At 41.9% G+C, this 14951-nt stretch overlaps 1 protein-coding gene across 1 annotated transcript in view; it reads left to right on the plus strand.

The window, feature by feature from the left end:
- The window catches only part of ADAMTS12 (ADAM metallopeptidase with thrombospondin type 1 motif 12), a 288146-nt gene that overhangs the window by 180415 nt on the left and 92780 nt on the right, over window positions 1-14951 (plus strand). Inside the window, exons 7-9 of the mRNA XM_045787203.2 lie at window positions 2207-2356; window positions 12544-12687; window positions 13247-13391. Of these exons, the coding sequence (XP_045643159.2) occupies window positions 2207-2356; window positions 12544-12687; window positions 13247-13391 (439 nt within the window). The remainder of the gene's footprint in view (window positions 1-2206; window positions 2357-12543; window positions 12688-13246; window positions 13392-14951) is intronic.

Here is a 14951-nt window from a genome sequence, read left to right on the forward strand (position 1 = left end):
TTGCACTTAACAGGTACAGCTGGGACTCAAATCCAGGCAGTTGGACCCTAATAGTTATACTCTTAACTATTACCCATAAGGATATGAAGGATCTGCTCTCTTATTATGATAATTTTTCTCTTATTATGATAATTTTTCTTCTTTGGAACAAGGGCCTGGTTTCAATGTATGATGAACCTCACCAGCTCCTAAACAGTGGAGGGTTTTTCAGTTTCAAAAACAGGATTTCTCACCCCTGGCATCGCTGATATTTTGGGTTGGCTAATTCTTTGTTGTGAAGGGCTGTCCCGTGCGTGCTGGTGTATTTAACAGCACCTCTGGCCTCTATCCACGAGCTGCCAGTAGCACCTTCCACCAAGTGTGACAACCAAAACTGTCTCCAAACACTGCCTAATGTCCTCTAGGAGTGGGTGGGGAGCAAAATAAACCCTTTTGGGGAACCTATGTTCTGAGGAAACAGGCAGGACCAGGGAGGGAGGTGAAGACTTGCCTCTGGAGGACTGGGCTGAGATCCGCTTCAACGGGGTTCTCTGCAGAGTTGTGTTGAGGAGAAGGTGGGTTTGGCTTGAACGTCCCTCCTGCGTGGGGTTAGTACTTGCACACCGAGGGGTGTTTTCTCTTATGCTAACTACTCTCAGTGCGTGGTGGAGGCAGAGCTAATCTGCCCTGGGGAGCATAAGATCCTGGCCTGGAAGACTCACATTCCTGCATTTCTTTCCTTTCTTTCTTTCTTTTTTTTTTTTTTTTTTTGTTTGTTAAGCTTAATTTTATTTATTTATTTATTTTTTGATGTAAAGTTCGGTGATTCATTAGTTGCATATAACACCCAGTGCACCATGCAATACGTGCCCTCCTTAATACCCGTCACCAGCCTATCCCATTCCCCCACCTCCCTCCCCTCTGCATTCCTGCATTTCTTTTATTACCCCCTTTTGTCCTCTTTAGTGCTAGGTACTTAGTAGGCACTCAGTAAGCAATTATTTAGTTGACCTGACTCCTGTCCTATCACAATGAGAAAGCCAGTGAGTTAGCAATAGACACCAATCATCTTTTCCCAGCAGCTCCATGCAGGCCTAGACCTTTTTTTTTTTTTTTTTTTTTTAATGTAATAGTGACAAGTATATCTCGCAGGAGGGGCGGAACAGTGTTTGGTTGGTCCTCTCACAGACCCAGCAATTATTTAGAATGATTGGGCTGCGTGATTCAGTCTAGCTCTCCAACACCAAACCACCCAACAACTATTGCTACGAGAGTGGAGATCAGATCAGCTGGCATGCCCTGACGTGGGAGCTGCCTCTCTGTCCTATCCCATTGTCCCAGCCATCGTCTCCTGGAGAACTGAGGGCTCACAGGAGTTTTCAGAGCCTCCATCTTTTCCATGGCTCAGTGGACATAAAAACCAGACCATTTGTTGCCAGAAATGGTACCCACACAAGCCCATGAGTTGAAGGTCTGTAACTGACTGAAGCTCAGAGTCCTGTTGGTATTTGTGCCAGTTATTCTCGGCAAAGAGCTCTTCTTGAATTGAAGAAAATTAAAGGAGTAGTTAACTCTTGTCAATGACCGAAATAATCTCCACAAACATATGGGAGCACATTTTTACATTTAAAGACTATAACCAGTATGTTTTGAGAACCTGCGAGTCTTTATTTGCCTGTGCATTCTCTCCCGTACGCCGTGTTGTTAGGGTAGTGGGGCTGGAGAGGCAACTGATTTGAGCTCTGTATGAATTGATGAGACCAATTGCCTTTTTCATGAATAAGCACAAGTTCTCCAATGAATTTTGAACACAGACCTCAGAAAGACCAAAAAGGGGGTTTCATATTTGAAAACCTTCAGCCACTGCTGGTTGTCCTTTCTTTATATAAAAGTTCAAATAACCTTAAATTTTCCATCAAATCCTTCTCTTTTGGTCCAAACAATGTAATTGGCCTCCTGGGGTTAAGGGCAGAAGCAACTGGAAATAAAACATTTGTCATATTTTCCCACATTTTTTAGGTCTTAGTGAGATTCAGTAATTAAGAGGTGAAATCAGAATAATCTTATGAATTCAGAATTGCCTCCTATAATCATATGGACTTTTAAAAACAATTTTAATCATGCTTCCCAGACCACATTGAATATGAATTAATACCCAGATTTTTTCCAGAAGGGCTTTTTCAGATGTTTCTTTGGGAGCCTATGCATCTCTGTTCTCCGCTTTCAGAAAAGACATCTGTGCCGGTGTCAATCGCCCCTGTGAGACTTTGGGTCTGTCGCACCTGTCGGGAATGTGCCAGCCTCACCGCAGCTGTAACATCAATGAAGACTCCGGACTCCCTCTGGCTTTCACAATTGCCCATGAGCTCGGACACAGGTAAAGGGCCAAGGAAACAGAGATCTCCTTGCCATGTTCATGCACCACGTTGGTAGAGAGAAGGGAACGCACCTTAAACGGGGCATCAGGAGTTGGGTTGCTTTGTGTCTTGAGATTCACCCTCTTCCACCTCTGCTTCCTCATCTGTAAAGTGGGGATCATCACGTACTTCAGAGATTTCAGCGTCTTTTATTCCCTGACGGCTTGTGCCTATCTACATCACAGAACCACAGAGGCTACTACAGTTTTCTGAATTAGAATGGGTTGAGCACAGGTAAGGACATAAGTTTTAACTGGCTTAATTAATTCAGAATGAACAATCCCTGTGCTGTTCTTATGAAATAGTAATAATATTCATATCACTAAAAAGTCACAAACATTAAGGACATAAGTTTTAACTTGCTTGATTAATTCAGAATGAACAATCCCTGTTCTGTTCTTATGAAATAGTAATAATATTCATATCACTAAAAAGTCACAAACATTAACATTTTGGCACCTTTACTCTAAGTCATCCACTTTGTGTTGTGTCATTGAATCCTCTCAACAACCTTATGAAATAGATACTATTGTCAACCCCATTTTACTTATATGGATTAAAGGAACACATTGAATAAAGCAGAAATTTAAAACTGTCATAAATTGGAAAAGACCATCAAGCAGATGCCAGTTAAGGGCAGGTGCAGTTTGTCTTGAAACTGTGTGAATTTGACTAGATGAATTCATGGAAGGCAGGCTGCAGAATGTTTCGAGTGAAGAGATAAGGAGGATTCTAGATTTTCCAGGTATCAGAGGAAAGACATTAGCTTATTTATAACTTGCTGGTATATTTACTCAGCACAAATCAGAGAAGATCCTACTAATTAGAAACTCAGAGTAGGGAGCCATGTGAATGACTCAGCTATACCCCTTCCCTGTCATGTAACCACCAGGCTGGATCTCCACCCTTGAAGGAAGGAAGCAGAACACCATGACATACTTTGAGAGTATAGGTTAAAAAGAGATGGGATTGGGAAGAGCCCTGGAGATTGGATATTCCAGGCCTGGCCTGTCTGGTCTGGGCTTTCTCATCATTTTTCTCATATAATACTGAAAGTTTTCAAAATACTTTTACCTGCAGGACAGAATTAGAGTATTGACTTGGGAGTTGGGAAAAGTGAGTGCTTACTCTGGCTTTTCCATCAGCTGATATTATCACCTTCGATAATTCCTGTCACCTTTCCTCACCTGCTCCCTCATCTGTGAAGTGAGTAGGTTGAACTAGGCAATTTCTTAGGTATTGTCATTTTTTTTTTTTCTTACCGAAAAGCCCTGGGAGATAAATGAGTTATGTTTTAGTATCCTTAGTCATCAGAAATGTAAAGACAGAGACGTTAAGTGACTTGCTTATACAGGTAATTAATGATTGGACACAGGCTAGGTATTGAAAAGACCAGACAGTAGTTGTTGGCATTCCAATAATAAAACTTGGCAAAATGAAAGCTGTTCTCATGTGCAAATGTATAGGCATCCTCCGTCCTGATATGTGGAGGGATATGTCCCCTGCAGCCTCCAATCAACTCTTTGGTGTCAGTAGCACCTGCTGGTTAAGCAATGCAAATGGATAGGTCAAACTGAGAAATGACTGCTCAAGATCTTCCCAGCAGTGGTATATTCAAGGTAAAGAAAAATTGAGAGACTTGCTTGATAAAAGATGCTCTCAAGTGTTCATTACTTGTGTTCAAAGAATGGATTCTTTATATCTGCATTGTAATCTGGCTTTATAAAAGGACTCAGAAATATGCCAAGGAGGTTCTGCAAAATCAGAGTTGCTCCAATTTTTGACACAATTATTGAGATGATTATCTGGACATGGACCTACCATTTTTGTGAGGAAGGCCACAAAGCCAAGGCCATAAAGCCAAGGCCAAAAAGCCAAGGGCAAGTATGATCCTCCTTTCAGATTTTAGAAATTCTTCAATAAAGGTGAAAACCCCTTGGTAACATTACTTGAGCACAGTTTCCCTGAATTCTTGAAAACAAAGAGTTGTAGATATACTCGTTGTCAGAAGTGGTAGATTATGTATCAGAGTAGAACTGGATCCATATTTTGATATTTGTCCTCTAAATGTCAAGGATCTGTGCTCTGATTGGTGATGGCTGCTTCTGATCACAGAGGCAAAGACAAAGTTGTGGGCAGCCATTGTTGTTGCACCCCTGCACATTGTTGCAAGCCTCTCACTCCCCTTTAACTGGAGTGACTTCTGGAGGACTTAAACAGTTAGCACCGTTTTCTCCCCCTATTCATTTTTCTTTTTCTGTTTTGGGGGCCAGACAATAAAAGAATAGGACTTACAAAAATAATTGCATATATGGGGAAAATTAGAAAGTGACCACATATGCCCAAGTAAAGACTCAGAAAAGACCTAGAAGACCTTAAGTTTTTACCTCAGGTTGCTCATTGTCACAACCACAGCCTATAATAATAATAGTAGTAGTAATAATAATAATAATAATAAAATAACAATAATAAAAACAGTAAACACTGAGTAAGGGGAAGAACCTGATTTCCAGAGTTACCACATTAATAGATTCAAATGTCCACTTTTCCGCACACAAAAAAATCACAAAACATAGAAAGAACCAGGGAAGTATGGCCCATTCAAAGGAAAAATAAATCAACAGAAATTGTTCTTGATGGCAGATTTATTACACAAAGATTTTAAAACAACTGCCTTAAAGATGCTCAAAGAACCAAGGAAGATGTGGAGAAAACCAAGAAAGTGATGTATGAACAAAATGGGAATATTAATAAAGAGAAAATCTGAAAAGAAACCAAGATGTAGTTTTGGAGCTAAAAAGGATAATCACTGTAATAAAAAATTAATTAGAGGGAATCATTGGCAGATTTGAGCAGACAGAATAAGAACCAATGAATTTGAAGATAAGACAATGTAAATGATCCAGTCTGAAGAACAGAAAAAAGAGTGCAGTTTTGGCCAGTGCAATAAGATAAGAAAAAAGAAAGATTAGGAAGATGTAAAACTAGCCTTATTTACAGATAATATAATTGTATCTGTAGAAAACCCCAAAGAATCTTTGCAAACACACAAACTAGAACAAATAAGCTCACAGAGTACAATATAATCCTACAAAATCAATTGCATATTTATATACTGATAGTGAACAGGTGGACACTGAAATTAAAAATGTAGTACCTTTCTTGATCACTCAAAAGTATGAAATTTTTACATATAATTATTATATACTTTTTAATCTAACAAAACATGTACAGGACTTATATGCTGAAAACTACACAACACTGTGGAAAGAATGAGAGATCTGAATAAATGGAGAAACATACTATGTTCATGAATTGGAAGACTCAACATGGTCAAGATGGAATTCTCCTGAAATAAGTATATAGGTTTAATGATATTTCTACCAAAACTCCAGCAAGATTGTTTTTGAAGTATAGAAAAAATATTCTAAAACGTACATGGAAAGGCAAAGAAACTAGAAAAAAAAAACAGTTTGAAAAAGAATAACAAAATGGGAGGAATCAGTCTACAAGATTTCAGAATTTATTACACAGATTTAGTAACCAAGATTGTGTGGTTTGGGTGGAGGGAGAGACACAAAGATCAATGGAATCAACCGGAGAATGCAAAAATAGTACGAAACAAACATATCCAACCAATTTCTTGACAAAGGTATAAAAGCAATTCAGTGGAGGAAAGGTAGCCTGTTCAAGAAAGGGTCCTGAATCAATTGAACATCCATAGGCAAAAATTTAAAAAATATAAAAAGAAGTCTTTTTAAGTCTACTTAAGTCTCACACCATATGCAAAAATTATCTTGAAGTGGAATGCCAACTTAAATGTAAAATGTAAAACTAAAAAACTCTTAGGACATAAATAGGAGAAAATTTTCAGTATCTAGGGCTAGGCAAAGAGTTCTAAATTTGACATCAAACATGCAGTCCATAAATGGAAACATTTAAAAATTGGACTCATCAAAATTAAAAAACTTTTGACTCTTTTAAGAAGACGAGAAGACAAGCCACAGCCTAAGAGAAAATATTTGCAAATCCTACATAGTGGCTTGAGCAGTGTTCCTCTTCACTAATTCAAGGCTGCTTGGAACTTAAGAATGTAATCTGTTTTGGAAGTAGAGTCTTTGCAGATGTTATTAGTTAATAATTTTGAGATGAAATCACCCTAGATTCAGTCTGGGCCCTGAACCCAATGACTGAAAAGGGAGATTTGGACACAATGATCAAAGAGAAGAAGACCATGCACAGATGGAGGCAGAAGTTCAAGTCTCGCTGCCACAAGTCAAGGAAGCCTGCAGTCAGCAGGAGCTGGAAGAGGCAAGCACACATTCTCCCCCGGAGCCTTTGAAGTGTTCATAGGACTGCTGACATCTTGATTTCAGACTTCAATCCTCCAGGAGTGTGAGAGAATAAGTTCCTGTTATTTTAAGCCATTGAGCTTGTGGTAATTTATATGGCAGTCCTAGGAAACTAATACACCATATATTCAGTAGGACTAGCATCTGAAACATTTAAGCAATTATCAAAACTCAATAGTAATAAAACAAACGGTAATTAGAAAATGGGCAAAAGGGGGCGCCCTGGGTGGCTCAGTTGTCAAGCATCTGCCTTCGGCTCAGGGCGTGATTCCGGGTCCCTGGGATCGAGCCCTGCATCAGGGTCCTCCGCTGGGAGCCTGCTTCTTCCTCTCCCACTCCCCCTGCTTGTGCTCCCTCTCTTGCTGGCTGTGTCTCTCTGTGTCAAATAAATAAAATAAAATCTTAAAAAAAAAAAAAAGAAAATGGGCAAAAGACATGAGGAGCAATTTCACCAAGACGGATATGTAAATGGCGAATAAGCACTTGAAAATATATGCAACATCATTAGCTATCAGGGAAATGCAAATTAAGACCACAATGAGATATTGCTACACACCAATCAGAATGACTAAAAAAATAGTGTTGACATCAATGGCTGGCAAGGTCACAGAGGAACTGGGTCATTCGAACGTTGCTGGTGAGAAAGGAAAATGGCTCAGGCACTATAGAGAGCAGGTTGTCAGTTTTCTAAACCACAAACCTGTAACTACCATATGATCCAGTACTCCTGAGCATTTAGCCGGAGAAAAGAAGACTTATGTTCACACGAAAACCTGTACACGAAAGTTTATAGAAGCTTAGTCTTAATAGCCAGGAACTAGAAACAATCCCGAGGTGGCATCGACCCAACAGGGTGAATGGTTACGTAAACTGGGCTGGATGCATACTGTGGAATACTAGGCAGCAGTAAAAAGAAAGAAACCATCGATACATGCAGTGACCTGATGAATCTTCAAAGAGTTACACTCCGTGAAAAAAAAAACAATCCCCAAAGGTTATATACTGTGTGATTCCATTTATGAAGCATGATGGAAACATCAAAATTATAGAAATGCAGAAGGTATTAGTGACTGCCAGGGCTTCAGGGCAGAATGCGGGACGGAAGGAAGAGAGTGTGGCTCTAAGTGCAACATGAGAGATCTTTGTGGTGACCACAGTGTTCTGTGTCTTGACTGTTATCAGCGCGAATACCCTAATTGTGTTATTGGGTTATGGTTTTACAATGTGTTACCATTGGCGGGAAAGTGAGTGAAGGGTACAGGGGACCTCTTTGCTTATTTCTTAAAAACTGCAACTGAAACTGCAATTTTCTCAAAATAAAAAGTTTAATTATAAAAAGGCATTGGAACCCATGAGAGACTATGGACTCTGAGAAACAAACTGAGGGCTTCAGAGGGGAGGGGGTGGGGGATGGGCTAGCCTGGTGATGGGTAGTAAGGAGGGCACGTATTGCATGGAGCACTGGGTGTTACATGCAAGTAATGAATCATGGAACACTACATCAAAAACTAAGGATGTACTGTATGGTGACTGACATAACATAATAAAAAATTATTATAAAAAAATTAAAATAAAAAGAAAGACATTGGGCCATGTACAGATGACCTAAATAAAACACAGGTCATTTATTTTTTTTATTTGAGTATAGTTGACACACAATGTTACATTTTCCAGGTATAAAATGTAGTTTCAGGTGTACAATACGGTGATTCAGCTTCTCTATACTTTATGGTTTGCTCACCACAAGTGTAGTGCATTTGTCACCTCACAACCCGCTTATGCTACCATTGACTAGGTTCCCTGTGTTGTGCCTTTTATTCCCATGGCTTATTTGTTCCATAACTGGAAGCCTGTATCTGCCCCCCCCCCTCATTTTGATCGTCTTCTCCTCCTCTTCCCCTCTGGCAACTACCAGTTTGTTCTCTATATTTACACATCTCATTCTGCTTTTTGTTTGCTTATTCATTTGCTCTTTTTAGATCCCACTTATGAGTGAAATCATACGGTATTTGTCTGACTCATTTCACTTAGCGTAATGCCTTCTAGCTCCATCCATGTTGTTGCAAATGGCAAGATCTCATTCTTTTTACAGTCGAGTAATAGCCCATCATACATATGTATACACCACGTCTTCTTCATCCATTCATCTATCGATGGACACTTAGGTTGCTTCCGTATCTTGGCTATGGTAAATAATGCTGCAGTAAGCATGGGGGCGTATATGTTTTTGAGTTAGTGTTTTCATTTCCTTCGGGTAAATACCCAGTAGTGGAATTACTGGACCATATGATATTTCTGTTTCTAAGTTTTTGAAGAACCTCCATGCTATTTTCCACAGTGGCTGTGCTGATTTACGTTCCCACCAGCAGTGCACGAGGGTTCCTTTTTCCTACATTCTCACCAACATTTGTTATTGCTTGTTTTGTTTTATTTTTTCAATTTTTTTTATTTTAGCCATTCTGATGGGAGTGAGGTGATATCTTATGGTGCTTTTGATTTGCATTAAAACACTGTCTTTTAATTGGCAAAAAAAAAAGTTTAGAGTCACTGATGAAGAGAAAGTTGAAAGGACACATGAATTTGAGTTTGAATGATGGAGAAAAAATGCTTTAGTAAAACACAAAACCAAACCAGAGACGTTAGGAGCTTCCTAAGAAACTTTTGCTCATAGCAAAATATACTTCTGAGGTATTTCGTTTTTCTTCAGCTATATAGTTCTAATTATCTGTGGACCAAATGGAGAAACTGGAAAGATCAATGAAATGGCCTGCAGCAGCTCAAGAGAAAATAAAGCTGTGCTAAGTTTCCCCAAAGACACTCATTATAGTTTGATAACATAGATACCCTGTTGTTTCTTGGAAACACGTTTTGTTTCACTACTGATTACATGTGATGCAAAATAGAAAGTAAAATTAACTAACTTGTGCTATGGCCTTCTGTGAATAATTTCACTTTTGAGAGAAAACTTTTTGAAAATCCATTTATGAGGACCCCAGATTATATCAGTCATTTACATGTGAGGTCTCTTACTACCTTTATTAGGCTTCTTAGGTAAGTTACCAAAAATGAAGGTAGAATTCCAGGAGAAAATTGAAAAACTTAGCTGAGATCTAGCATCCACTCCTCTGAAGTAATGAAACTATCACAATATAGATGAACACTTAAAAGGCAATATTCACCCAGTATTTCTCTCCTGCTTCTGGATTTCATTAGCGGCCTCTCCGTGTTACATATAAGAAATTGGTATTTCTTAAACGAGCTTGAAAAGCACACAATCGCACTGTTCATGGTTTCTGTCCTCTGCTGTTAACCTCTCCACCTAAAATGAATAACAAGTCACAGGGATAAAAGATACAGCGTAAGGAATACAGTCAATGATACTGTAATGGCAATGTGATCGGACAGATGGTAGCTGAACTTACAGTGAACAGAGCCTAATGTATACACTTGTCAAATCACTAAGTTGTACACCTGAAACTAATATAACATGGTGTCACCTACACTCAAATTAAAAAAACGAATAATAAAAGGCAAGGGATATCCATCAAATGATACCTTGAAACCCAGCGAATTAATTAACTTGCTATTTCACGTCTATAATTTGGCAGGAGTTGAAAGCCAAACACGAGGTAAAGCAGGTGAATCCAACAGCCCAGGAAGTTGTTCAAGACTGTGAGGGGCTCCAATCTCCCCACTGCCCTTCAGCTTCCGTCCCATCTGCTGGAAGGGAGCTTCCTGGAGACACACCTCCCATCCCGTTGACCCCATGTGCTTTCCTTGGCCTTCATTTCTCGTTGGCCCACCGTGCTCACGCGAGAGGACTCCCCACACATTTAGACATAGTAGACACCGTTCGGAGGGACTTTTGTTGTTAGTAGCCCTGCTTTTCTTTCATAACATCGGGCTACAGAGGGGTGATAAAGCTGGAGGGGGAAATCCTTTAGTGAATTAAAAATTTTATATAGAACAGGGGCCCCTGGGTGGCTTAGTTGGTTAAGCTTCTGACTCTTGATTTCTGCTCAGGTCCTGATCTCAGGGTCGTGAGATCGGGCTCTGTGCTCAGTGGGGAGTCTGCTCTAGATTCTCTCTCTCCTTCCCTCCCTCTGCCCTGCTCCCTGTGTGCCTGTGCACTCTCTTGCTCAAATAAATAAGTAAATCCTTTAAAAAATAAAACAAAAAAACCCCACTAAATTTAAATAGAACAAAATGAGCTTTGAGGGAACTGATATGTTTTGAATGTAGGTTTGAACCCACACGGGGTGTAGCATGCAGATCTGTGGTTCTTGTGTTAGACCATCCAATGCTAGAAAAACCATTATTCAGGTGTATTTTTGAACCAAGCTTACAGTTTAGGGTTTTTACTCATTATTGAGCAGGTGAACTTGTGGAATACTTCATGAGCTGGGTAAGAATGGATTTGAAAGAGCCTAGGGAAGGCCTGCTTGGGATAATAGCTTTCATTGAACCACATTCGCTGTGGCTGAGTGATAAGACTTTTGTAGATTAATTCTCAGATTCCTTTGTGAGTTTTGTATTTATGTGGAATGTGATCAGAGTCTGTAAGTAAGTCGATAACATCATAATGCATTAAGCAAAGTACAAGAAACCTCTAAATCCCGCCAAGACTATTCTCTGTAGGAGTTGCTAATGTGGATCAGGAGATTTTATTGAAGTTACATATGAGCTTCCCTGTGAGAGGGGTTGAATTTCACTAGAGGAGTAAAAGGTCATACTTCCCTCTGTTCAAATTTGGAAATTTGAGCCAACATCGCTGGGTTGCAAGTGCCCCATTAGCAGATCCCAGTGAAGAGAGCTCTTGTGGGGACCTGTGCAGGTATCTTGGGGTGGTCCTGAGGACTCAGCTTATGAACAGACAGTTCTGAGTCTGCTTCCTTCCCCAGCACCCCTTGCCATGGCGGACAGGCTCTGTCGGGGCGTTCAGGGCTGCTTCACCCGGTCAGCCCGGGCAGGGGGAGGCCAGGGAGCAGAGCGAGCAAGATGTGGGTAAGGACACGGATCAAGCAGCACACCCTGCAGGAGACTTGGCTTTACCACTCACAAGCTGTGTGATGTTTGAGAAGAAGCTCGAAAAGGATCGAAACAGCAGTCAAGGATTTCCATTATTCACAGAGCCCTTATTATATGCCAGGCCCTTGCTAAGTGGTTTTCAGACTCTTCCATTCAGATCTGCGCATAGCACTGCGATGACCTCTGCATTTTCCAGGAGAGGCATTCCCTGATCATGAAGTGACAAGGCTGGAACTCTCCAGATCCTCTGTCTGCAAAATCCCTACTCTGCCCACTGACCTGGGAGGCCTCCCTAACGTCTCCAATCCTGGAGGACTCCCGTGACGATACTCAAAAGAAATTCTGTCACTCAAAACTTGTGGCCTTTGACAAAGTCTCTCATAGGCTTTCCCTTTCATGGCCTTCCTTAAATCATAATGAGAAGGGAGAAGGAAGGTTTGGGTTTTTTGTGCTGTGTTTGCTAAAGCAGGAGGAAGAAGATGGCTTGAGGCAGGATTTGCCCTCCTTACTCCGACTCCTAGAAAGCCGAACTGGGAGCTCTCAGCCAAACAGAAGTTTTTGAATTAGCCACATGGTTCCCACAGTTGCAAATGCTTAAAACGTCTCCTGTGCTGTCCCTCTCCAACTTCAGAGTCCCACTTTGTGAACACGTGCATTCCGTACCAAAGTGGCCCGAGGTGGGTTCTTTTCACCTTGGAGAAACCGTGGTTTCCTCCCTGTATCATGCCTCCCTCCTTCATACTCTTGTGCTTTGTGCCTTCTCGCAGCTTCGGCATCCAGCACGACGGGAAAGAAAACGACTGTGAGCCCGTGGGCAGGCACCCATACATCATGTCCCGCCAGCTCCAGTACAATCCCACCCCTCTGACGTGGTCCAAGTGCAGCAAGGAGTACATCACCCGCTTCCTGGAGTAAGTGACGGCGCGGCAGGACAGCCTGGCTTGGCTTTCTTTACACCGGAAGTCCGTTGCAGTTTTACCTGGGGCCTGGAAATGTCTCAGCTCCTCTCACAGATCATCGAATCAGGGCGGCATCAGAAGGGGGGATTTCACTTCTGATTCCGGCCCTGAGCTGTAGGTGGGTCGTGCCTTCCAGCAGCAGCCAGGTGAACGTGAGAGCCCCTCGCTGGCCCCTGCAGGGGGGCTCTTGACGATCTGAGTGTGTAGTTCCCCGGGCACTGGCAGGAACGGCTAGGGTCTGTGACGAGTGGTCACTGAAACGCCCCTGATGATTTTATTTTACTCTCCTGCTTGTGTTTCCGGGCTCACAGCTGAAGTCATAGTGTGGGGTATGATTTAATTTCCTTTTAGGCCATTCCCATCTTGGGCCTAGACGGTTCTGTGGCTTATGGAAATGAAGTTGTCTTGAAGGACAAAGAGTAAACCACAGGGATGGAAGTTTCTGTTGAATAAAAGACTAAAGACGAAGGAAATCATAAGCAACTTCTCCTTTCTGATAACTTGTTTTCAGCCGGGGCTGGGGGTTTTGTCTCGATGACATCCCCCAAAAGAAAGGCTTGAAGTCCAAGGTCATTGCTCCTGGAGTGATCTACGATGTTCACCATCAATGCCAGCTGCAGTATGGCCCCAATGCCACCTTCTGCCAGGAAGTAGAAGTAAGTGTTGGGTATCCTGGTGCCACTGGTGGGCGTGCACTGGGCTTGGGATCTCCAGCATGCTGAAGGAAGGGCCAGGGAAATACTTGGTAATCCCAAGAGCCAGACACAGAAGTGGAAATGTTCTATTCATGGCAAGGTGTTTGTAAGGCAGAAGGTGAGAAGTTGGAGTCATTTACATTCCTCGACCCTGGCTCGTTGGTATTCTGTGGGGACAGCAATCCTTTGCACGTGGGTGCTGGTGAGAAACATTGTATAGTGATTTTCAGGAATCGCAGTGATTCACACGTGTAGACTCATAGCAGCCTGAAGTTGCTCCCTTTCCTGAATTTCCCGTTTGGTTGTAGAGAACCCGCAGATCCCAAGGAAGGAATAAGATTCATCCCTATTCATTTTGCTCCTTAATTTTCAATATCCAATTTTTTAAAAAGATTTTATCTATTTATTTATTTGAGTGAGATTGAGAGAGAGAGAGAAAGTGGGGGGAGGAGCAGAGGAAGCAGGATAAGCAGACTCTGCGTTGAGCACGGAGCCCGATGCGGAGCTCAGTTCCACCCCTCCGAGATCACGGCCCGAGCCGAAGTCAAGGATCAGATGCCTCACCTACTGAGCCCCCCAGGCGCCCCTCAATATCCACATGTTACGTCAAGCCCTGACATTTAACCTCCCAAAGAGTTTGTGGTTCTGCCCTGTCGTCCTCATTCCCACTGTACTGTCTTGATCCGGTCTCTCATTTTCTCTCCTTGCGATTGTCATTACTTCCCACTAGTCTCTCCCCGTTCAAATTGTTGCTCGGGTTATTTCAACACAGATCACAAACAACACAGATCTAACCATGGCTCTGCTCCGCTCTCAGGGTCCACCGACCACAGGATAAAGTCCCAACTCCTCTGTGTGGCATTCCTTTGTGACCTGAATCTGGCCTATTCTCTGAATGCATCCCTTTCAGGGTGAGGGGGCCCGTGTTAACACAGACACGGGCGAGGCGAGACTCGTTGAGCCCCTCCCAGACTCAGAGCTGTATACCGAGATAAGCCCTCAGAAAGGAATAGGGTAAGTTCTCGGACCTTGAGGAGCCAGACAGAACAATTTCAGTACAGTGAGATCAATACACAAAAGACACATAGAAAGACCTGTTGAGGAGGAAGTAAGCAACGGTGCTTAAACACAATGAGCAAGACTTCACAGAGAAGGTAAAGGTGGTGCAAAAGCCCTCACCTCTCGCTCCTAACTGGTTCCCAAGTTATGCCAAGTCTACCTCCTGAATATCTCTAAAATCCACCTGGTCCTAGGTAACTGCAGTAGTTCTCTGATTTCTCTCCTTTCCTGCAGTTTGACTACCTCTCTCAACTCTGACCTGTCCCCCGAAATGCAGCCACAGTGACCTTTGTAAATGGAAACTGGATTGCGTTCCTCTCCGATTAAAATATTTTAGTCTCCCCATTCCCAATGATAAAGTTTAAGTTCTCTAAAATGGCTTAAAAGAGGCCTCAGGATTCATCCCATCTCTTCTTCTCTGGCCTTATCTCTTAAAATATGTTTATTTTATTTTATTTTATT

This window comes from Ursus americanus, chromosome 15 (genome assembly GCF_024610735.1).
Source record: "Ursus americanus isolate L20-20 chromosome 15, mUrsAme1.1.p, whole genome shotgun sequence".
Lineage (NCBI taxonomy): Eukaryota > Metazoa > Chordata > Mammalia > Carnivora > Ursidae > Ursus > Ursus americanus.